The sequence below is a fragment of the Zychaea mexicana genome, assembly GCF_025766255.1.
Source record: "Zychaea mexicana strain RSA 1403 chromosome Unknown BDB00scaffold_98, whole genome shotgun sequence".
Lineage (NCBI taxonomy): Eukaryota > Fungi > Mucoromycota > Mucoromycetes > Mucorales > Lichtheimiaceae > Zychaea > Zychaea mexicana.
In genome coordinates this window covers 32780-57404 of record NW_026516761.1, presented here as the reverse complement: position 1 = coordinate 57404, position 24625 = coordinate 32780, and the positions used below count along the sequence as shown (strand labels likewise).

The window sequence follows — 24625 nt, the reverse complement described above, 5'->3', positions numbered from 1 at the left end:
CTAGTGCCGTGCTCACTGACTATGGCTATTGCTACAGTATAATCCTACAGAGGCTAAGAGTATGAAACTACAAACGTTTGTCTGGATATGTACTTGATGATGTATGTAAGATTGAGATGTCGTGGGAGAAAGAGGGGCCTACAATCAGTAATGACGGTGTTGCCTGCTTAACTTGAGGTTGTGGTGGTATCTATGTATGGTCCTTTTTGTTCGAATAGCCACTGTTGTTGTTGCTCGCCATGGTGCGATGTAAACTTTCAAGGTGTGTGTAGGCCAAACGGTATTTCATGTGTTAATGTGATTCTGTGACTCCAAAAAGAATCTATTTAAGGAAACATTAAAGCTGTTGGCTGTAACCAAACGTACTTTATTCCTTCTTCTCTTGCTACCACTTCAAACACAACTTCTCTACTCTATCTTCCTTCTCACTGTACTCATGAAATCTGTCTCTAAAGTAAAGGAAAGCAAGAACACCACAAAGGAAAAGACTAGCGGGACAAAGGTGGCACCTTGAACCACGAAGCACCCATAGTACGTAGGCCCTAACTGGATCAGCTTACGTAATTTCGCATATCGTAGATCTTATCAAGGGCACATATTTTCGACACAGACACGTTTGCAAGCGAGCGTGACTTCCATTGTGTATAACGACATCTAGAGTGCGACATTGCATGGAAACAACAACAACAACATGATTTACTGATACGTGCACACGACAGAAGCGTGCATTGGAAACTCTGCTCTTTTATTTTCAATGGATGAACCAACACACACACACACACACACCCGAAACCTGCTTTCTTACTTTCCCGTTATCTACACAAAAGCGGTCCCCTTTTCCTTCTCATCTGATGAACAAACACCAAGTACGACTCGTCATCAAGACGGGAGAAGAAAAGTCTATGTAGAAAAGCTGTCTTTCTGGGGTTACACAGAAATGCACATGTCCAAAGTTACACACGCACTCTCAGGAAACGGCCAATCTATTGTTATTGTTCGACTTGTCCACCACGTCTCTGTCTGTCACTTTGCTTGTCGTTGTCACTTTCGTTACAGGGCCAGCACGTATCTTCGTTGGTTTTTGGGCTCGAGGTAGTAGTAACTACTTTCTATTCCCAACACTGAAAAAGTGAGCAGAGAGTAGATAATGAGAGAGGAGCGTTTATTTCTTATCAGTGATTCTATAGTGGATCAGCTGACCCCCCCAAAAAAGGAATGGATACAAAGAAGTTGACAGCATCACCTGCCAACCCAGGTCTTGTCAGGTTACACAAGCACACTGGACACACAGAGCAACGCGTCGCTCATCTCCCAAAGCAATGGCATTCAGCCTGACATTTCCCTTTGCATTGTGCACCTTCCAGGCTACATGTACATACTAGTCTCGTCTTTGTACACGGCTATATCAAAGTGTTATGGTTCAGCCATCTTGGCATTCAAATCGAGGGTGGAGAGGAGCGATCAAGTCGTGATTTGCCGAGCTCGGAGACCCTCCGGCACGACAGATACCCAACGTGTATGTGACGCTACGAGACTGACTGACTGCATAATACGGTGAGAAGCAGCTTCTCTATTGACACTGATGACGCGAATAAAAGAATAGATTTTTATTTATTCTACATGATGCACGCACCTGAGATAGCAGCAAGGCCAATGCCAGTGTTTTCATGGCAACAATGAGCAAGCTTATGTATTCTGGCCACTTTATCTCCTAGATACTGTATCCAACGCGTTGCTTAGAGCGTCACCACCATCATTGGTTCCAAAAAGAAAGGTCAAATGGTCGATAAGCCGGAAAAGGAAATCATCCAATTTATATAAAAAGAGCCCACTTTTTACTTTCCCCTCCTTTTCCTTCTTTACCTGCTTTCTATTCCGTACTTTTCTACGATGACTTCTGTAAGCAACAGCTACAACCACGCCACCGGCTATTACGACTTTGACGACGACGCCACCACTGCCCCTTACGACCCTGACGCGGCTTCTCAACTGTCTTATCACTCGCACTCCACCAACACCTTCAACTCGCCTCTGCACATCTCGCCCGTCCTATCCACCAACAGCAACCTCGACAGCCCCACCACCGCTTCCTACCGCTCCTTTGAGCCCGTCTTCTCCACCGAGTCCTCTCTCATCATTGACCTCGGTCATGATGATGATGCGTTCGGTGCTCTGTCGCGTGCGGGTTCGTCCCCACCGCCATCACCTCAGCCAAACCCTTTCCGGTCGCCCGTTCTCCCTCTGTCGCCCGTTCCTCTGTCGCCCGTTCTTCCTCTGTCGCCCGTTCCTCTGTCGCCCGTTCTTCCTCTGTCGCCAATTCCACAGCAGCAGCATCACCACTCACCGCAACAGCAACAACAATCACCACCGCCACAACACCAAGCTGCCCCCACCACTCCTCTTTTCGCCCCAGCTCCTCTCTTTCCGCCCCTTGGTGTCCCTAGCAATGAAGAAGAAGAAGACGACGATGATGCCATGGATACTGATGAGCCAATGGACATCGACGAGTGGTGCGAAGAAGAAGATTCCGACGAGATGTATGTCGACTGGGTAGGGCCAGCGCCAGCGTTCCCCTGGTGGTGCTAGTGAAATAAAAAACCCAGAAAAGTAAGCACCATCGCCAGCTCACGCTTGATACGCTATCTCATAGAACCATTACAAGCTAACCATACTTCTTTAACTTCTATTGTAGACCCAAAAAAAAGTTAAAAATCTCTTTAAAAAGTAAGTATCTCATATGCGCCACTTGTTTTATGCACGCGATCACTGACAGTTTCTCCCGTTCGAATTTATAGCCCACAAAAAAAAAACAGAAAAAAGTACTTGAAAAGCCTACAAAAACAGAAAGCTCTATGATTATTGGTAAGCTGAAGACGCTGCTTTTATGCGGACACAAACAAGGCCATTAACATTGCTGTCCATTTGACTAGGTCCTCCTCTTTCCTCCTCCTGTCTTCCTTTCCGCCCGTCTCGTTTCTCTTCAATCCGTGTCTGCCTTCTGTTTCCGCCCTCCTCTGGTTCCTTCTCTTCCGCTAAACTCGGTGTTCCTTTGTGGCGTGTTGCACCTCTGGGCCGTATTTGGGTGCATTTTGGGTGCGCGCTCGTTGCAAACGGCGGCTTGGCTGGGCTGTGGTTGCCGTAAGTGATTAAAGAATGATATTATACTACTATCACGCCAAAAATGATATACTGATGAAACCGAGTAACATGTACAGGTTATGCGTGGCACGGCCACGGTGCTCGCGGGTGTCTGGCGGTCTCCGCCTTCGTCAGGCGATGGGGTGCGGCCCGGACATCTCAGTGGATGGTTTCTTGAGGTAAAGGCGGTTGGGGTTGGCATTGGCGCCGACACTGGCTGCAGCCACCGGGGGTGAAGGGGTTGGAGGGGGCACATGGGGACAACTCCGGTTGAGCCGGTGGTGGGGAGGTGAGCAACGCTCTGGTTGTGTAGGCAGCAGGAATCCACCATCGAGGCACATGTACAGCGGCGGTTCTTGACAGCAAATGACAACCCAAGGTGTCATGCTTGTATGATTACGGTACGTACTATGCTTTCTTTAATACCTACGGCCATATTAATAAGAAGAGGCTTACTAACTGATATATCCTTTTTCCCTTCCTTCTTCCCTTCTTCGTATCGCATTCGACACGGATGTGGTGTGAAGAAGGCGAAGAGGAGCCCATTATTAGGAACTTATTCCTTTCCCAAGGTTGTCATCCCAGTCAGTTCCAGCTCATGTGGATGGTGTTCCTGCGTAAGCCCTGGCCAACCGGAGCAATGTTGCTCACCCAATCCCTGCCACCGAAAGCTCAACCGGAGTTGTCCTCGCCCTTTCCATACCCTGGATCCTCCACCGGTTGTAGTCAGTGTCACAGCCATGTAAGTCCAGCCTCAGCCTTCACCTTTGCCTCCGGATTCCGTGAAGCTGGGGTGTCCGGGTTGGGGTGTCAGGCCAGCGGTGTGGGTGGTACGCCGCGATGGAGAGCGTCAGCTTTCCAGGCTAGCCGAGTAAAAATTCGGGGTGTTGTGAGAATCCCGTCTTTGGCTTGATCACGTCGTCTCGTGTGGTCTTGGTGGATGATCCATGATGGTTATGCTGCTACAGGTGGCGTCATATTTCCAGGCTAGCCGAGTAAAAACAATCTCTTTTACTTGATGTCGATTCGAGGATTGGCAGAATCCCGTCTTTGGCTTGATCCGTCTTTTGGCGATTGACTATCAAGATCGATCATCATTATCCAATCGTTGGCATCCTCTGGTTTTCTTCCTGTTGGTCCAGGCAACAACTACATTCGGCATTCAATTAGACAAATTGAATATTCCCAGGTTGGAAGGAGCAAGTTTATTGTCTACTGGCGATGCTATGGCGGCAAGGACTCTTCAAGCGGGTGCGGATATCTGTTCTCAAGTGATCCAATATGACACTTCCCCTTCTGGGCGGAAAATTGCATGCATTTAACACGTGCATAGGCGGACCAAGTGCAAGTCGGGGTGGACAGCCTTTGGCATCAACTGTTTTCAGCGGACGAAAAAGTGACAGGCGGAAAAGGCGACATGTAATTTATGGGCGAGTCATACTCAGGCGCAGCAGCAATGAATCACTTATGGTACATCTTTACGAAGAATATACAAGCTAGTCAAAATTCTCAAGCTGTGTGGCCGTAGACGGATCAAGTCTACAGGCATGCGGGCAAATATGTGGGATGGTTTCAAATCAACGGCACGATCATCATCATCATCAACCATCCCTACTTTTGTGGTGAAAACACAAAGAGAAAGCGGCAACAAAAGGAGCAGCGGCAAACATCGTATCGACAAACAGTGTCCATCGCTACCTATGGTGGCCACATGGAGCAAGATACTTCAGCGTCAAAAACTGCAACAATGCATACGACAAATCAGTCCGTTCAGAATCACAAGGTGTAATGTGACGGCAACACCCATTACAACTATTCAAATCAGTCAACGTCAAGTCAAGGAGATGAAAACAATCATAATCTATCTCGTTTACGACGAGGAGACCTGTGGAGACAGCAGCGTCGCGACAAAAAGACGACATTGGCATTGTTAGCTTTCAATGTGGGGACAACATCGGGCAATAGACGGCCATTCGAATACGTCTTTATCATTTCTATCAGATGGCTACAAGGCAAAAAGACTGGCGACTTCTATTATGGTGGCAATTGATTTCAAAAGACAAACAGTAAAAACTGGATAGCAGCACGCATGGCAACTATTCAAGCTGGCTCAACAACAATCTATCTACAAGGTGGCAACTCCTCTTTTCTTGGCGACAAAGAAAAATCAACCAGGAATCATTGGAGCATATATGGGTGTGGTAGCAACCAAGCACAGAAGGCTATTGCGGCAATGAAGCACGGTGGCAATGCAACACATCCTCTGATATGACAATCAATACTGGCAACAAAGCATCTATGGAGCGCCACACATACGACTGTTTGACGCCGGACTAAGAGATATCACATTGTAACCCTGATGCATCTACCCATGATGAACAAGGTACAGTCCCTGGTGAACAGCGTTCATTATGATGGCGACATAATCCAAGCTGCACCACGGGAAGAATTGGCGACAAGATACGAGGAGACATATTTAATGACAACATTTCAAACGCCCATTTAGATGGATGCAGAGCCTATAGTAAGTTCTTAACAATATCAAGTCGGACAAAATGTGATTCTTACATTCAATTTCTTCTTAGGGGGGGAAAGGTGGCGAACAATCTGAAAATTGCGCATGAAAACAACAAGCAAAGTCATCGGCATCGGTGGGCAAAGAATATCAAGGACAACGATGCACACGGGACACGGCTATTGGATGGAGCAGTATCATATTATCGTGGCGGTTTCATTTCTGCTTTAGTGGTGAAGCAGCAATGGGGACAAAAGAAGGGACGAGAAGCACACCTGTCCAAGACGCATCAAGCAAAACACTGCGTCTAAAGGACACTATCAACAAGGGTCACATTATTACCAGAGGGACCCGACGGCATTGCGTAGACGCAATAATGGCGGCACTATCCGTATCCGACTTTCGAATGCATGCTGGCGAGCTCACATTGAAGACACTGATCGCACAACCGATAAACGCTACTCGACGAGAGAATCGGTCGATGGCTCCTGTCGCACGGGACATATATTCAAGAACTGCGCATTATTGACATTCGCACACACATATTGTTTATGGCAGCAGCTTGACCGTTGAAAGGAGAGAACGTTTAAGGTAATTTGAATTTACATGATATGAGTTTGGAGCGGAAAATGAGGCGATTAGCACTGATGTATGTATTATACGTACTCATTTAGATCGATTGATCTTTTAGTAAAAGCGGTGGGCGACATGACTACTCGATGATACTACTCTAAGGAAGGAATCGCGCATGTGTATCCTTGACAAACCAATGGACGGCACGCAGCAAACAAGGGAGGCTTTCTGTCATTTCCTCTGTATCAAGCGGTGGCTACAAGAACAGTCATTAGTAGTTATGGAGACAATACTATTTCATGGTCACACTATCATACCTTGGAAATCGAAACAGAAGCAGCACACATTGCTGTATCATGGTAAGAAGCAAAACCAAGAGAAACAATTGACTATTCATGCTTTTGTGAAATTATCTTCTCATTGTGACTTTGCTACAATCATATCATTAGTGAAGGCCGCTATTCATGCAACGAAAATTCGCCAAATTCTACCCAGGAAATCTCTTCTGACAAAGCGTTGGTAAGTTACGGTCCAGGTAACGATAGCCCCCCAAAATACAAGTAACAAAAAGAAGAAAAAAAAGAAAAAAGAAAAGAAAAGAAAATCAGGAAGTAGATTAGTAGTAGATTAGAGAGAATGTAAAAACAACACCAAGCATCACGCGGTCTGTGACGACGGAAAGCAAAAGTAGCGAAATTCAAGGCAACAAAAAGTCAGAAACAAATGTCAGGAAAAAAAATCATCACTGCCTTTCGTACAATACGGCACCAAGAAAACGTCAAGTCGGTGGCTGTCTTACATATCACCTTAAGCAAGCTTGCTTACGACCGCACCACATACCCGATCAACATCGCATCAAAAGCTAACACATGCAACAACAGTAACAATTTATATCAGCGAAGAAAAGATGATGTCTACACAAGACACACAGTATTACATACAAAACAAACCAAGCGATATCAAATTGCAGTCGATTTTACTACCAGACTGAAAAGCAAGACTTGGGCAACTATAAAGTGAAACTAATCAACAGTAAGTACAAATAAGACACACGGATTTACTTTAGAATAAGACTTTGATAACTAACGTGAAAGGCTTATTGATATGATTTAAGAGACAAAATACAGCGCTGAGGATCATCATCGATACAAAGCCACAAGCACAGTCTATTATCGACTTCAACGGCCTCCATATCATTCGCGTCGAGCTCAAGACAACAGAGCGTTTAGCGAAGGCTGCACGAAAAAAAAAGAAAAGAAGAAAAAAGAGAAAAGAAAAAAGAAAACAGATCGACATACATCATCGAATGCAAAAAATAACACGACATGGTAACACACCAAAAAGGACCGAAGATATCAACAAGCAAATCACACAGATATCACGCACCTCAGGCTACTGAAGACGACAATTATCAAGACGAAAAAGACCGTAACTACTGCCACAGACGAATCCCAAAAATCAGAATATTATGTAGTTGAAGAAAAAATTATAGAAGAAAAAAAAAAGAGAGAAAAAAATCAGAGGGCTATCGTTACCACGGACAAAAGCTTACTAACATTTGTAGGAATGCACGATTCTTTAATTATAATTTTACTACTAGAAGCTTATATTACCATAAAAATAAACCTATTTTTCAATTCCTTTTTGCCATCATTGCAATCTTCTTCCTAGAACAAAAGAAGTATGTACTTGCGAAATATAGAAGAATGATCACTCTAGTGCTACCTTCATAAAGGTACACCGAAGGAATGCGCTTTGAGGCCAATTTTACGAACAGCAACTTCAACTGCAGCAACCAGTAGGGCACAGATTAATACACCGCATGTGGCCAACGTTGTCGTCATGCCGGTATATACCACTGTTACGGTGAATTTGGGGTATTCCAGGTAGTTGCGTAACGGTTTATGTGTATGTTTAGTAGTGAGCACCAGTAATAATATCGTTTATTACAGGCGGGTTGTGAAGTGATATGAGTGTAAAGTAAGGTAAAAATGTGTATGGGTTATGTCCAAGGTTGTAAATAGTGGGGAGCTGTTGTCTTGATTAAGTTCAGTGAGTAGAAATGAGGATCAGGGATGTTACGTCTGTCCAAAATGAATGAGGAATAAGGATCAGGAATGTTACGTCTGTCCAAGTAAATGAGAAATAAGAGCAGGAATGTTACGTCTGGTCTTAATAGAAGAGTTTATTTAGCTTCAGTTATGAGCAATAAACAATATGTAAGATAAAACAAGCCGTGTTTAGGTCTTGAGTGATTGAAAACAACACTTGAAAAGTTAAGTCAAAAGTGGGAGGTAGAAATTCAATGTCTTTATTCAAATAAAATGAGGGGGTATTTATATCTTTCAAAATAATTCAATACATCTATAATAATTGAACATCAAAGATGATGCTCGAAGGTTGTGGAAAGTACTCGCATCCAATGGTTATGGATGTGGAATTAATTGGAAAGTCTAGGAATAATGCTATTATTAGCTATTCCTTGGCAATTTGGAAGGTGCCAGAAGTTTGTAGAGTTGTTGCTGCGTAGTTATTGGATCGCTATGTCCTTAGCTTTATGGAAAGTGCCAGAATGTTGTAGTAATTGCGAGGTTGCTGTAGTAGAGCTCTTGTTGTTGTGTGATGTGATGTGCTTGATGTTTGTTATGCAGCTCTTTCTTGTATTCAGATTTTATTGGGGTATCACACCTCCTCGGGCCCGGAAAAAGATGGTCCCACATCGTTTGAATTGTTGTATAATGGGTCGTAAAGTCGCTCTGTATATGCGTCGGCGGCTCCATCCGTTCGTTTTTGTTGTAATTCGTTTGTGATGTTGTTTGGATCGTAAAGTCACGCTGTAAATGTGTCGGTACTCCATCCGTTTGATGTGATTGATGTGATATTGTTGTTTGGATCGTAAAGTCGCTCTGTATGTTTCGGTGCTCCATCCGTTCGATCAGTTTGATAAGTTGTATGTGGTTCGTAGAGTCGCTCTGTGTATGTGTCGGCGCTCCTTTGTATTGTTGTTGAATCAGGTGCGAATCGTGGAGTCACTCTGTATGAGTCGGCGCTCCATCCTTTTGTTTGTGTGTTTATGTGTGATAAAAGATTTTGATGTGTATCTTTGTGTATATCGTGTGTGTTTGTTTGTTTATGTTTTTTTTTTTTTTTTTTTTTTTTTTTTTTTGATTGTATTGTGATTTATGATCGATTTATATTTCTGTACCCATTGCAGTTTATTAAAATAAAAGGTTTGATATGTATAAGCAGGTATTGATATAGTCTTTCTTGGTTGTTGGGTTTCTTGTGTTGGTGACACCGGTCGCATTGTGCGATGAATTGTTTCACGTCTTGCGCCATTCCTCGCCAGTAGTATTTTGTTTTTAGCTTGAATAGTGTATTTTGGAATGCAAAATGTCCCCCAAGAGGATGTTTGTGTACCATCCAGATTGCATCTTTGATCTCGCTCCTCTGTAGGATCATTTTTGGCGTGGATCCTTTGCAGTAGAGTTTTCCATTTATAACGATATAGTGTTCGTTTTGAGTGCGAATTGTTTTCCGTAGTTCCTTGCTACTAGTTGGTGGGTATTCGAGTGTTTCAAGATAATACTTGAGTCCGTTGTATATGTTGTTATCCATTGTGATTTTGGTTGTGACACAGTAGATGTAGTTGTATGTCGTCGAGTAATTTGAGAATGTTTCAAATAAGCCTTTTGCGGGGTGATTTGTAATAGTGTTGTGATCGACGTTGGTATGTTGCTATCAGTGTTGTTTCGTGATGTGTTGATAATCAGTTTGTGATCGGCGTCCGGTTGGCTTTGTGGTACGTTGATTGATTGTGTTCAGTGTTTCAAGTGTTATGCAGTTGTTGTGGTCTGGAATCTTTAGATTTGTTCGCGGCGTTTGGAATGTCCTGTGTTGGTGACTTCGGTTATTTTTGGTGTATTCTCGTCTTGCTGTATTGGTTCGTCAGTCGTCGTCTTTTCTTCTTGTTTTTTCTCCAGTTCAACGTCTTCGAAATTTCCGCATTTGAATCGTAGGCAACGGTCGAATTTGCTGTTCGTGGTTTCTCCAAATCCTGGTAGTCTGCTGAGGAAGTCAACGTTTCGGTTTTGGTGGGCGCTCTTGTAGTGTACGTCGAATTTGTATTCACTCAGTGTCTCAATCCACCTGGCCATTATGCCTGTTGGTTCTTTCTGGTTTAATATTCCACGTAGTGCGCTGTGGTCACAATACACGTCGAATTTGTTCAACAAGAATGGTTTCAAGAGTCTTGCACTCCAGACAAGACATGCCGTCTCTAATCGGGAACTGCTATAGTTCTTTTCTCCTTTTGTGGTGACGCGTGAGTGGTAAGATATTACTCTCTCTTTTCCTTGGTCGTCCTTTTGCATTAATGCTGCGCCAAATGCTTCCTTTGATGCATCTACTCTCAGTATGAAAGGTCAATGGAAATCTGGTCGTGCTAGGATGGGTGGAGAAATAAGAGTTTCTTTCAGTTTATTAAAAGCTTTTGTTTCCTCTTCTCCCCATGGCTTGGCATCTTGCTTGGTCTGGTTATATAGTACTCGTGCTATCGCACTGAACCGCGGTATCCAGTTTCGGTACCATGACATACAGCCTAAAAAGGACTTCAGCTGTGTCACAGTTTTCGGTATTGGTAATTCTCGAATTTTCTTGGTGCGTGCTTCATCTACGCAAATTCCTTCTCCAGTGATGATGTGTCCAAGGAATGAAATATCAGTTTTGAAAAACCAACATTTTTTAACTCCAAGTTTTAGTCCAGCATTTCGTAAACATTCAAATACTCGCGAAGGTGTTCAAGATGGTCCTCAGTTGTTTTTGAATGCACGTTCAAGTCATCCAGGTATCGACAAAGTATGTCTTCTTCTTTTTGGAATGCTAGTCGTACTAGGGTTACGAAAACAGATGGTGCAGCGTGGTATCCTTGTGGTAGTCGGTTGAACTCATATGCTCCAAATTTTGTAGAGAAAGCCGTTAGCGGTTTGCTTTGTTCGGCGAGTTTTACTTGGAAGTATCCATCCTTTAAGTCAAGGCTTGAAAAAATCCGGGATTGTCCTGCAGCTTGTATTTCCTGCCAAAAGTTGTCTACGTATGTCGCCGGTCGTATAGATGATTTATTTAACCCTCGCATGTCGGCAATGAATCTGTATGACTTGTTGTCCTTTTTCTTGATGAGCATGACAGGTGCGGCCCAGGGTGAGTTGGATGGTCGTATTATTCCGAGGCGGCAGTATCGATCGAGTTCCTTTTTCAGTGCAGTAGCTTCTACAGGTGCTAATCTGTAGGGTTTGGAGGCTACTGGTATCGCGTCCTTCTTTAGAGTGATTTTATGTTCCAATAGGTCGGTACATCCAAGATCGTCGTCTGTCCAGGCAAAGCAGTCTTGATATTGTCGTACGAGTTCGAGAAAGGCTTTTCGTAGCTTGCCATCGTGGTCATCAGGGATGTCAGGTATGTTGAGTAACTTTAATTGTTCTTCGGTTAACGGGGTCGGTGTTGGAATATCTTTGTTGGATTCGGTTCGGTTCACCATTGGTGTTTCTATTCCGGGGTCTGCATTGTCTTGTATTTCATGAAAGGTGCCAATAAAGCTCGGTGGTGAAATAATCAATTGTGAAGCAGATTATTTTTGATCGTGATGGTGAAGGTTGTGGCTCCTTGTTCTACGTCTGGGCAGAAGTATTCATGTCTTGTTTCTGCAGGGTGGACTCCTTGTTCTGGTACAAAATATAGTGGTTTCGTTGTGGGTCTGAGAAATCTACCGTGCACTTGAGTGGTAAAATCGGCGGGTATAGTAATGTTCTCTCTCGACCAAACTTCTATGGTGTTATTCGGCTCGATGTTCCTGGTCTCCAGTAATGTAGGTGATTGTGCACCGTGATCCAAGAAGAATAACTCTTCCTCGTATCGGGCTCCTTGTCGTTGTAGTGTGGATATGGATATTGCAGGTTGATATCGTAACCATATATCTCTTCATTGTTCAAGTCTTCAGAGTATACGTATCGGAGTCATCGTCTCGTATATAATGTTGCTCCATGTAGTCTCCTAGTAAGAATCCACTTGGGATATCTACTTCGCAGAATGAAAAGTTTTCCAGGGTGATCGTGCAGTCTGTGGCTCCGGCTCGTATGCTAGGATAATTGGTTGCTTCAATGGGTGCAGTCGCTGATATTTGCGGATAGAAGTTTACATCTGCAGAGATTGTGCGAGGTAATTTCCCATAGAAATATGCTTTTCCCTTTGGTGGTATTGTGAATCCCTCGGCTGTTTCGACTTCAAAACAGGGTGATCCATCGGCAGCTGTCCATTCCTTGACATTTGGTTTGTAACGTTGGCGGTCATCGTTTAGAAAGAATTCTGCATGTTTGTTTGTTCGATCTCCTCTTCTCCCGAGGATTCTTCATCATCACTTTCTTCTGATGAGGTTGATTCGTCGCTTTCACTACTGGAGTTTCGTATTGCTGTCGTCGCTTTCGGTTTCAGATTCTTCTTCTATGTCGGATTCGATCGGATTCTTCGTATAATGTTATACGCGGTTCTTGGTAACGTTGTGTCTTCTTGCTGGGCATTTCTCGAACGTATGTAAGTGGTGCACAGGATTGTTGTCCCTTATAGTTGACGGTGATGGTTGCATCCTCAAAATTTATCTTTGCTTTTACAAGATCCAAGAAGTTTGTTCCAATAATGAGTGACACTGGGCAATTACCTAATACTTCGACTGTAATAGGCACTTAAGGAAATTGCCAACTTGGATTTTGAAGTCTCGAATTACTCCTTGGGAGGCTTGAAACTTCCCGTTGCCCAAAGTAAACACTGTGTTTGACGGTCCATCAATCTTTAGACTTAATGTGTCCGCAAGCATTCTTGATATGCAGGTTTTGGCTGCTCCTGTATCAATAAGTGTTTCAACTGGATGTCCTTTCAGATGAAAATTTGCGTATGCTGCAGTTGAGTCTAGATTTGGCTTCAGTTCCAATATGTTTAGAGATTTATCTTTTCTTCTGCGTACAGCAGTGAAGCTATGTAGGTCTCGTCTAAATTAGGACAAGCCTTGATAAGTTCTCCGATCTTTATTTGGGCTGTTATGTTGGATACATCTTCTACAATATCGTAGTCGATAATTGGTTTCGTTCTAGGCGCGCGTCGTGACTTTGGTTTTCTTGCTTCGTCGATGTTGTTCTTCCGTATAGGTTCCTTTCCTTTGTTCGGGGATCTGTCTATTTCCATCGGTCGTTCAACTGGTCGATCCGTCATCGTTTGGTCATTCCTAGTAGTATCCATTGGTGTAGCCATCTCTCTTGGTATAGCCTGTGGTTGGTTCGTCGGCTCATTGGTTCTTGAAGATGATGGTCGTTTGTTAATTTCTTGTTCCTGGAATTGTACTCGTCGTTGTCGTTTCTTTGCTGGATCGGGTTTGTCTGCGTGTACAATTTTGTTGACTTTTGATCCTGATCTCAGGCTCATACTTCGTCGTTTTTCAGTGTTTTCTAAGCTCAAGGGTCGCTTTTGTATAGTGTATAAGTCTTGAGCATTGTTATATTCTCGATGTTGCAGGTCGGATTTGTTTTTGCTTTTGGGTGTTCTTCTGTTCCTTGCGGGTTTGTTATAGTTGGTGGGGGCGTTCAGTTGACCGCGTCTCTCATGAGCAACTGGCCCTAGTAGTTTTTTGACTTGTTGTATCCTTGAGGTTCTTCGTAATACTGGTCGTCGTAGTATTCTTCTTCTGAATGCCAATAATCGTCAACATCGTCGTAGTATTCCTCTTGGTATCGATCTTCCAAATGTGCGAAATTGCTGTACACATTGGGTCTGCTATTACTGTTCGGTCGATCTTCTTTTGGTGTTCTCATGGCAGGTTCCTCGTTCTGGTTGGGTCTTCCGTTCGACTGCCTTTGATCGTGGTCCTTTTGTTGTTGCGGACGTCCGTTGTTATGGCTTTGTTGCTGTTGATATGGTCGCTGGTTGTTGTTGTAGTAAGGTCGGCGGTCTTGATATGGGCGTTGTCTTTCATTCCCATTTTGCTGGTCATTGTAGTTTTGTCGTCGACCTGGTTGGTAAGGGTATCGTCTTTCTTGATTTCGAGGTGGATAGCTTGGTCTTCGTGCATTGTAGTTGGCATTGTTTTGCTGAACCACGTTGCTTCTTTGTTGTGATCTGAAGGCAATTCGCGCTGCTGTTGCAGGGGAGTATCCTGCCTCAACCAGTTGTTCGATCTTTTCATCTAAGATTTGATCTTCTTCCGTGTCTAGTTGGTTGTGGGGTTCACCCATTACGGCGAGCGTCTGGCCGTCTCTTCGTCTTTGGTTTACTCTGCGAATGCTTCCGTTGTCTCTTTCAGCATTCCAGTATCCTTCAGCGTATTGAAGTACCAATTCGTGCGTCAATGCGCGGCTTCTAATGCAATGTTTTCTGATTTCGGGTAGTAATCCAGCTTTGAATCGAGATTGTACTTGGCTTGCTTCCGTGATGCCTGCTTCATGAGCTGCTTCACGTAGTCTTCCGAGGAAAGATCTGGGGCTTTCATCGATCTTCTGCATTATGGTGTAGAAGTGTTCACGGAATCGTTGGATGTCATATTCAGTTACGTAGTTGTCTTCGAGCAAATCTAATGCTGCTGTAACTGTGATGGGGGAGTTGTTCTCATCTCTTTCTTCCTGTAATTCAGGCAAGACTTGAGTTTGGTAATAGGTTAAAGCCGGTCCTTGCAATACTCCTTGCAAAATTTCTAGTCGTCTTGTCTCCGATTGAGCGCCTGTGACGAGTATGTAAGAAGTGAACGCACGGCGAAATGTGCGGAAACTTTCATGCTCGAATCCACTGTAGGTCAGCCAATGAGGGGGCATGGAAGATCGTGTGCTGTCGTCCAACAGAGTAAGTTCGTCTCGCACGTTGTTTGTTTGGAAAGCTCCTGGCATGTATTTTTGCATCTTGACTTGTCTTCTTGTCCTTGATAGATATCCGAGCGGGCAGGTAGTTCTTGTCCTTGTGATTGTTTCGCGGGAGTGCCTTGAAGTAGGATGTTCTTGAGATCGTTATCCTTGGTAATTGTCTTGTTTTGTGCTTGTTATCCCTCTAGTGAGCACCAGATGTGTTACGGTGAATTTGGGGTATTCCAGGTAGTTGCGTAACGGTTTATGTGTATGTTTAGTAGTGAGCACCAGTAATAATATCGTTTATTACAGGCGGGTTGTGAAGTGATATGAGTGTAAAGTAAGGTAAAAATGTGTATGGGTTATGTCCAAGGTTGTAAATAGTGGGGAGCTGTTGTCTTGATTAAGTTCAGTGAGTAGAAATGAGGATCAGGGATGTTACGTCTGTCCAAAATGAATGAGGAATAAGGATCAGGAATGTTACGTCTGTCCAAGTAAATGAGAAATAAGAGCAGGAATGTTACGTCTGGTCTTAATAGAAGAGTTTATTTAGCTTCAGTTATGAGCAATAAACAATATGTAAGATAAAACAAGCCGTGTTTAGGTCTTGAGTGATTGAAAACAACACTTGAAAAGTTAAGTCAAAAGTGGGAGGTAGAAATTCAATGTCTTTATTCAAATAAAATGAGGGGGTATTTATATCTTTCAAAATAATTCAATACATCTATAATAATTGAACATCAAAGATGATGCTCGAAGGTTGTGGAAAGTACTCGCATCCAATGGTTACGGATGTGGAATCAATTGGAAAGTCTAGGAATAATGCTATTATTAGCTATTCCTTGGCAATTTGGAAGGTGCCAGAAGTGTGTAGAGTTGTTGCTGCGTAGTTATTGGATCGCTGTGTCCTTGGCTTTATGGAAAGTGCCAGAATGTTGTAGTAATTGCGAGGCTGCTGTAGTAGAGCTCTTGTTGTTGTGTGATGTGATGTGCTTGATGTTTGTTATGCAGCTCTTTCTTGTATTCAGATTTTATTGGAGGGATAGTTCTCGGGGTATCACCACTATCAGCATTGGTAGTAATGGAGATAAAAAACTACTTGAGCTATGTACAACTTACACAAATCATTTTTAATTGCCTTTCTTTGCAGATATGGGCAGACTAGAAGCAGCAAGATAACAAAAGAAGAGATAGTACTCGGATTAAACTCTACTGAAGCCAATCTTTTCCACTGCTTGCTCACCAACTGACAAATTTGTTTCCTATGATACTTATCTTTACAAAGTGTATGGTACCGGCGTATCCTGTGCAAATTTTCAAAGGTCCAGAGCAGCGCTAATTCGTGTACACTCTGGAAAATAAATCGGTCGGTAGAGTCATCCTGATGGCAGCTATGACGACAGCGATGGGCTAGCTCCAGAGGAGGCATTACTACCCCCGCTAACACCTATACCTCGATCCAAAGCCACGACAAACTCTTTATTACTTTACCTATATCTTGTATATATACACCTTCTTCCATCGTTTTTTTTTCGCCTCATGACATAGATCTATTCTACAGTAGCATATATTCTCATCCAAGGTGTTTTTTTTTCAATTATCGCGTCTCATTTTCTATTTAAAATGCATAAGTATGTCTTCTCACCTTTAACACAGAGAAATACCCGCAGATATGCCTACCTATCTTCAACAGTAAAACATGAAGGCTTTAGGTTCACCACAATATGTATGTAACTCATATACAATGCAAAGTGATTATTCTAAGCCAACCGCTCAGCTGGTAAAATACTTTGTGCTGTAAGAAGAGCAACGTTAAATATACAGTATGTAAAGACCAGTTTCTAATAATCTATCGTAAAATTTACACGACTTCCTTGACAACATCTCCAGCTACGACAAGATCAAGCATAAAATGAGACACGGGAAAACCTAATAATTGACATAACAATAGATATGAAGGGAAACAAAGAAAATCACATCTCTATTAATTCCTCTGCTCCAACGGCTCTTTTTTCTCGCCTCCTCCCCATCCCTCCCCCAGAAAAGTTATGATATACATAACGAATTCACCGTGTAGAAAAAAGGCTCTTTACTTAGCCTAGCACTTTAAAAGAAAGGTTTCCCCGCCAAAATGAACAAGATGTTTTGAGGAGCCCGTCACAACGGAGCAACCAAACTTGAACGAGCGTTCACCCCCGCAACCACAGTGAGTGCTCTTAATTAGCAGCAACTTCGCCTCAAACGAGCGCTCATCTGATGTTCTAAATTTGTCGGTCCCGTTGTTCCCGAACTATCAGTATTATCGGGGTCGACTGGTGATCGATTGCAAGCACCCAAGAGTCTCAGATTCCTTGGCGATGGCGTACATGCTCTTGTTAATAACACGGGTGGTGGTGTCCATGCGTCTTTCTGCAATTCGAAATTCATCTATCTGCCTGCAGAACTTACCAAGTGAGCGTGTGGTCTAGAGCCTTTCTTTTTAAATGACAAGTTTCCATTCTCCCACCACAAATAATACCCGTTACCCCACAAAGAAAGGAAAAGATTGATGACCAAGTCGCGTGAATAACAAGAAGATTATGTTATTTAACATAGGTGGTAACAACCAAACATAAAGTCTGTGGATACCTCTTTTACTGATTGAACGTTTCGGCGAAATTATCTGCTGCTTATGGTTCGCGACAAAGGTAATGGAAGCTAGTTGCATTAGCTACTTACTACTAGTACTTAGTAATATATTATGTGCATGTATGTTAAAGTGGATCTTTTCCGTTCCTTTATCTACTAGGTAGATTCGTGTTCTTCGTGCATAGGTCCGCGGGGACTTGGGTATTCGCACCCATTCTTAGTTCTTATCCCCCCCTGTACCTTCCCGAGTGCCCTGCTTCCCCTCCCTCCCCCACACATATTAAGTACATGCACCCCCGTCATTAACGACAAATTTGGCGTGACACAATAACAAACTGTATCTCGAAATCAAAAGGATAAAGTTTGCGATCCCGCGTTTTAGCGCGCCCGTAACATTCCGACCGCTACACTACACATAATGATAATAAAGCAACCATTTATCTTTTTAGTTCTTATAAAAGTATTTATTTACTTTGAGGTTTTATGTATAGCCACGGCCCTGAGGGGCGATTGTGGAGGGTGAGTGTGTAAGTAAGTAATTGAGAGAAGACTTTTCTATCTTAAAAAGTGCTGTAATAATTATAGTGCTCGTTTGACGAACGGAGCAGAAGGTGTGCGTGTGTTGTGGGATAGGAAAAAGAGGGTGCGTAATATGCAATAAAAATACATGGAATACAGAAGAACGAGCAAAAATGTACATGATGATGAAGAGAATAGGATGAGGGTTTTAGATAGTATGGAGAGGAGAGCGAGGTAAGAAGGGGGAATTACGTTGGGAGCGGATTAGGATAAGTTGGATGTGGAGAATAATAAGTGGAGAACTTTAGGCCGTTTCGGCAGCTGCAGGAGCCTCAGTAGCTGGTGAAGACTCGGCAGCGGGAGCACCACCAGCGGTAGCCTGGGTAACCACGACTGTGGGTGCTGACTGAATGACAGGCTTACCAGCCTTACCGGCCAAACGGTCCTTGATCTCTTGGAAGATCAGTTCGCGCTCCTTGGTAACGCTTCCGAGAACAGACGAGTTCTCTTGAGCACGACGAATAAGATAAGGAAGGACATCCTGGATCAAGCCATAAGGCAAGTACTTGTAGATGGAATAGCCGTTCTTGCCGAGAGCATACGAGATTTGATCTTGCATGCCATACAATTGGCCAAAGTGGACAACGCCCGAACGAGGCAAGACACCTTGACGTTCCATTTCTTCAATGGTCAGAATAACCGATTCACGGTTGTGCGAAGCGACCATAAACACGATCGGGGCAGTGGCTCCAGTCAAAGGCTCGCCGGTTTCTTCTTGGTGTTCGTGCAATTTCGAAAGCAAGAAACGGACACCGCCATTGTATGAAGCGTGGGTATCTTCCAAAGTGTCGTGGATAGGGGATGGGTAACCCATTTCAATGGCACGCTGGAAAAGCCATAAAGTGATTTGGGGAGAGGAGGTCAGTATTTTTGTTTTTGTTTTGATTTTTTTCCCTCGTGTGTTTTCTCGAAAAGTGGGGTTTGCTGAATAAGAAAAAAATTTACCTTGCGCTCCGAGACCATGTAGGCGCCCCGAACAAGTTTGGCGGCGAAAGCAAAATTCTCACGATGAGCACGTTCAACATCAATCTTAACCTTGCGCAACGAGGCCTTGGTATACATTTGATCTAATAGGTGTCGTAAAGAAGAAAGGGGGCTGCTAAGTAACACGATCTAAAACCTTAAAGTGGGGTAGCTGCCAAACAATAAACATTGCTGCTACTGCTATGTAGGACTTACAGGTGTTGTAGACAGTGGGTGCCCGCTCTTCGTCACGACGGTTGTACTTGGACTCCATGTTGATCGCAACGTGGTCGATGGCTTCTTGGAAATAGGTCTGCTCCGCATCAATCATGATGCCAGCCTTGACGTCCTTGGCAAGAGTGCAGATCTCGTTGATACGAGCAATCATGCGGTCATAAGTAACCAGATCGTCCTTGTTCAGGAGATTGCCATGGGTGTACCAGACATCGCGGAAGGAGCTGTTGGTGTTGAACAGATTGGTATACTCGATGAAATCGACCGAAGCCTTTTCGCTGGCAAGCTTGGTGAAGATGGCATCGCGCTCGGCCTTGTCGTTAGCAGAAGTAGGGAAAACTTGATCGGCAATCGTGCGGAGCGAGTCGACGCTGACCTTGCCTTCGACTTGGTGTTCGTGGAAAGCCTTGTCCAAGGTAGCGATGGCCTGGTTCAATTTCAAAAGCAGGTCAGGCGTCGTCAAGGCAGTGACCTTGACAGCTACAAGAGGAACGGTCGAGGAAAAAAAAGAGCCTTGGGTGAACTGTTGCTGGCCTCGAGCGGCAGTTTCGATGGCAATCTTCATCATCTTCATGTTAAAGTCGCAGAGTTTCTCCAGGCTGGCTGCATCCTGGGTAACGTTTTCATCAGCCTCAACACTCAAGTCGAGAATGGAGTTGATGCCAGAGCGCGTGAGCTTGTCCATGACGCTCATGCATTCTTCAGCGGTCTCACCGCCACAAAAGTTTTTGAAAAAGGTACTACGGACGACCCAGTAGGCAACCTTCTCCATGCCCAAGGTGTGGGCCAAATGGATGAGATGCGGGGCGGCATCGACTAGCCAAGACAAGGTGCACAGTTTGTAGACAAATGTAGCGAGCACGAGCTCTTCGGTCGACTTGGCCTGCAAGAAGGATCGGTTGTCGTCGTCGTTGAGTTCAGCCAAAACATTGGATGGCGAGGCCGCGCTGAATGCCGAGAGAGGCATGGTTGATTCGGCGTGCACGACATTCTTGTCTCGCTGGGCGTTGTAAAAGTACATCAGCGAGGCAGCAGAGGCAAGCGCAACGCTGGCGGAGATGGACTTGAAGTGTGGCCGTTGGTGTTGATGTGGCCGTGAAGAGGAGGGGGTGACATAGGAGCGACGGAAGGGTGTGGAAGAAGAAGGAAGATTATGAAGTCGGAGGAATCGAGATGAGAGTGGTTGAGGTTGCGGTGGCGACCAGCGGATAGAGCAATGCAATGGAGAAGGAGTAGCGCGAGGAATGGCACGGTGGAGCATTAAACTGTCTTGCTGGAGTGATGGATGTGAAGAAGAAGAAGAAGAAGAAGAAGAGAAGAACACGCTATGAGGGTCAGAGGCCGTGGAGGGTTTGGGATGGAGGGGTGGTTTTATATAAACGGAAAAAAAAAAGGACTTGAAAAATAAATTGATGTTCAGCAGATATTCCGCGGGCGGTGCGGGCGATGAACGATGAACCTTGGAGACTCTTCGGGATGGATGCAAAAGAAAAAAAAAAAAGGATGGGCGGACGAGGTACAAATCAATTCCGAAAGAATTTCCTAAACAGTAATGCGACCAATCAGAACGCAGAATGGCGTGGCAAACCTGCGATTAGGTTCATCCTTCTTCTGCTGTCAAAGGGAACAAATGTAACGTTACGCAAGGAAAATCTCGCGTTGCTTCTGCTGCTGCTGCTGCTGCTGTGCTCCCATCTCACGTACATATACAAACCTTGCTGAACAGTGAATTTAGAGATAACGGAAACGCTGCTCTTTAAGGTTTACACACACACTACTTATTGTAAAAGGTTTGTTTACATTACATGCACTCACAAACATTGATTTGTGTGTTTGCTGCTGTTGCTACATTAAGCAAGAAAAGGGAGCGTCTATGGGGGGGGGGTACACGACATAGGGTGGATAGGCAGAGGACCAATCATCGTCCGTCAGGGCACGGCTCTCTTTTTTTCCTTGCTTGCCGTCTGGTCTTGCAAGGGATGGAAGACAACAATAGGCGATGATTGGTCAGGTACCATAGTCAACAGAGGCCAAAAGGAAAAGATTTTGCCGTCCTGGGGGCCACTTGCTTACTTACCACCACTCACTTCATTAAGGGAGCTCCAACACCCACCCAATCAGCTACCTAGCAGCTTCCTTACAAACTCCTCTTCCATCCATCACGTTGACTTCCACCCCCCAAGCTCCCACCCCGCACGTTAATCCAGTCTTCTTTCAAAACAACTTGCCGCCTTGCCCATGAACTTAATATGTTTCTCTTTTTTGTAGCACCATCACACGCGACGCAGAAACATGCAAAACCCCACCAGACCTCGGTGTCTATCACTTTGTCTAACGTGGCATGTAAAGGTCACGCTTCGTTCTACAAACAAAAATGCTTATCTTTTTTTGATTCTAAGCTCACACGCGCTACGTAGAGCGCCTAGTGCCACCTTTACTACTACTTAGTAGTAACCAGTAATTACTAGCACCTAGCGCGGGACAGCAAAAATCAAATTAGCGAACGGTCCCCCACTCTTTCGTTCTTGAAAGCATATGCGCCTTCCGCAAGTACGGAAAATCATTTCTCTAAGCCTACGTTGGAGAGCCGAATAATCTTTTTTTTTCTTTTTTCGGGGTTCTTAGCAATGACGGCGATTGAGTGACGGGTTTATACGAAGATCGATGGGTGCGGTAGCCTAGGTCGTGATAGAAAAGGAGATATAGGGTACTACTACAGAGCCAGCTAGCACTATTTGCTCCAGGAGCCTTTTTTTCCCTCTCCATGTAGGGACGGGTAGAGAGGACTAGGGGCCGGAAGGTGGAAAGGTGGGGGGTGGGCCACAATGAATATCAATTCTTGCTTTTTTTGGAGATAAGAGAGCAAGAAAAACAACGTAAACTTTATTTGTTATGTACTTAGTAGATAGGAAATGTAGTATCGATATCTGTTGCCCATTTATACAGTCCGCCAGCGATATCGCGCGCGTTTGCGATTCCATTTTTCTGCAACATTCGCACAGCCAGCTGTGAATCATTTCCTAATCGGCATACTACATAGACTGATAAAACGAAAATGAAAGGAAGGGTCCCATTTTTTTACGGATTAAATAACTACACCACACGCACAGCTCGCTAGCTGATAGAAAAAAAGTAAATAGGAAAAAACTTGCCATTTTTTGCTTTCTGCTTTTCTATCTGCTCCTTGATCCCTGCTAACTGCGATTCCAACTTATCCAGTGGTATGCTTACGCTGTTTGCTAGATTGCAGATTTTGAACTGTACCGGACTCCGTACGTCTAGCAATAGGTGGCGCTCGTTACTTTCTAACACTTGTTTGTATTGCTAATTGAGGCAGAAAAGCAATATAGCCGTCAGATCTATCATTCTTTTCTTTTTTCTCTCTCTTTTCTATCTGTGTGCCACTTTTTCCATGGCCCATCACACACACACACACATATACTCATGAGACTTACTTGAACATTAATACGTTCTTCTGGTTTCAAAACATAAAGCGATGCCTCCTGTTGGTGTATTGTTGTTATTGTTTGATCGTGTAATATTTTTATCATTTAGCATAATATGCGCATTACATCACCACATAGCCCACAACATAATAACAAGTAGATCATTCGCGTTTACCTTGTCGGTGGCGCCTGCCCCACAAAATTCTACATAGTCTATGAGCTCTGTGATGGTTGGGTTATCTCCACACACCAAGCATTCCTTCTTCTTTCCGCGCAGTTTGATAGAACGGAACATGGGCGAAAAACAACCATTAAAAACGAGGAGACCATGTGAAGACTCATTTTCTAAACAAACCGTCCAAAAATAGTATACGCATGATAAGCACATATCGTTTCGCCCAAGCCTATGCAACAGCAAACAGGGTGATCCAACTTACGAGTTAAGCCCGAAGCAATCTTGATAGCTTCCAATGCTTGCAATACACCAATCACACCAGGAACTACAGGTATTGTATATACGTCATTAGCATACCGACAATATAAATAGAGTTACTAAGGTTACTTACTGACACCAAGGACGCCACCATCAGAGCAATTGGTCACGGTTTCGGGAGGAGGAGGCACGGGGTGTAGACATCTGTAACAAGGCCCGCCATTATGATTGTAAACCGTAAGCTAAACCGATTGCCTATTATTTTAGTTGCGGCTTTCCATGAATAGTAATTTCGTTTGTTTATATTTGCATCTCCTCTACCTGACCATCCATCCGCAGCGCGCTACCAGACACCAGTGGTTTGCCAGCCAAAACACATGCGTCATTGAGCAAATAACGCGTGGCCACATTATCTGTTGCATCCAACACTACATCATACCTATCAAACAGCCATTAGCCATTTAGTTGCAATAAGAATAATGACCTTGGCATAAAGTATAATATTAAAACACGTTACTGCTTGATAATGGAAAGTGCGTTGGAGCTATCCAACAGAATGGGATACGGTGTCACATGACAGTGTGGATGAATTCTAATTTGTTGCAAACAGTAGAGGCAGCAATACAGAAATGTGTCAATTCCCCTTTCTTTGTTAGTATCGTCATCAGCAACAGCGCATGCATGTTAATACTTACTCGTGTACTGCCAACATGGCCGAAACAGCCTTATTCATGCCTTGGGTTCGTTCCTTATGGATCACTTGACGATGCAAATTTGATATATCCACAACGTCATGATCGACAATACCGAGTTTACCGACACCGCCTGCTCCCAAATAGAGGATAGCAGGTGCTCCTAAACCACCTGCCCCTACTACTAGTATGGAGCTATTGCGCAGTTTGAGCTGTGCAGCCGGTCCGAATTCCGGAAGGATCAATTGTCGTCCGAAACGACGAATCTCTTCATTGTTAAGTTGATTGGCTATTTCAAAAGTTGCTGCACGATCTTGCTGTTGTAACTGTTGTTTTGCTAATTGTGCTTCCAGAACCGAAACGCGTTCACGTAGTCGTTCAAGTTCGTCTTCCATTTTGGGCTCTTGCCGTTTTGCGATCGGGTTTTGTGGGTTTCCTTGGAAAAAAAAAAGGCAGGCAGCCCCAGCGGCCCGGTTGCGGGTCATTTTTATTAATTGCATTCCGCTGCTTGCACCTGCTGCCCCTTTATATATTTGACAGTTTTTCTTATT

At 44.0% G+C, this 24625-nt stretch overlaps 5 protein-coding genes across 5 annotated transcripts; 2 read left to right on the top strand and 3 right to left on the bottom strand.

Annotated features, from left to right (window-relative positions):
• Positions 1–3775: 3775 nt before the first annotated feature.
• Positions 3776–4094, top strand: BDB00DRAFT_845855 (uncharacterized protein; the record flags this gene model as incomplete). The annotated part of the gene is made up of 1 exon (XM_053125111.1): positions 3776–4094. A coding segment is annotated over one exon (198 nt), but the record flags the coding sequence as incomplete, so codon positions are not given.
• Positions 3934–5424, top strand: BDB00DRAFT_941953 (uncharacterized protein). The gene is made up of 5 exons (XM_053129384.1): positions 3934–4140; positions 4177–4448; positions 4472–4557; positions 4684–4921; positions 4964–5424. Exons 1-5 carry the CDS (start codon positions 4086–4088, stop codon positions 5186–5188), a joined length of 876 nt encoding a protein of 291 aa, XP_052975203.1. The 5' UTR covers positions 3934–4085; the 3' UTR covers positions 5189–5424.
• A 1680-nt stretch (positions 5425–7104) lies between these two features.
• On the bottom strand, positions 7105–7759 carry BDB00DRAFT_845831 (uncharacterized protein). The gene is made up of 2 exons (XM_053125110.1): positions 7289–7759; positions 7105–7258 (listed from the first exon to the last, which is right to left on the bottom strand). The coding sequence occupies exon 1, from the start codon at positions 7520–7522 to the stop codon at positions 7289–7291; it is 234 nt and encodes a 77-aa protein (XP_052975202.1). The 5' UTR covers positions 7523–7759; the 3' UTR covers positions 7105–7258.
• A 10415-nt stretch (positions 7760–18174) lies between these two features.
• BDB00DRAFT_845787 (FAD-linked oxidoreductase-like protein) lies at positions 18175–20977 on the bottom strand. The gene is made up of 3 exons (XM_053125109.1): positions 19486–20977; positions 19252–19373; positions 18175–19132 (listed from the first exon to the last, which is right to left on the bottom strand). The coding sequence occupies exons 1-3, from the start codon at positions 20762–20764 to the stop codon at positions 18551–18553; spliced, it is 1983 nt and encodes a 660-aa protein (XP_052975201.1). The 5' UTR covers positions 20765–20977; the 3' UTR covers positions 18175–18550.
• A 1424-nt stretch (positions 20978–22401) lies between these two features.
• Positions 22402–24469, bottom strand: BDB00DRAFT_771595 (uncharacterized protein; the record flags this gene model as incomplete). Its single annotated transcript, XM_053119977.1, has 10 exons — positions 22402–22544; positions 22606–22613; positions 22652–22827; positions 22959–23003; positions 23125–23294; positions 23387–23449; positions 23516–23624; positions 23704–23821; positions 23900–23974; positions 24078–24469. 10 exons carry the CDS (start codon positions 24467–24469, stop codon positions 22402–22404), a joined length of 1299 nt encoding a protein of 432 aa, XP_052975200.1.
• Positions 24470–24625: the final 156 nt, after the last annotated feature.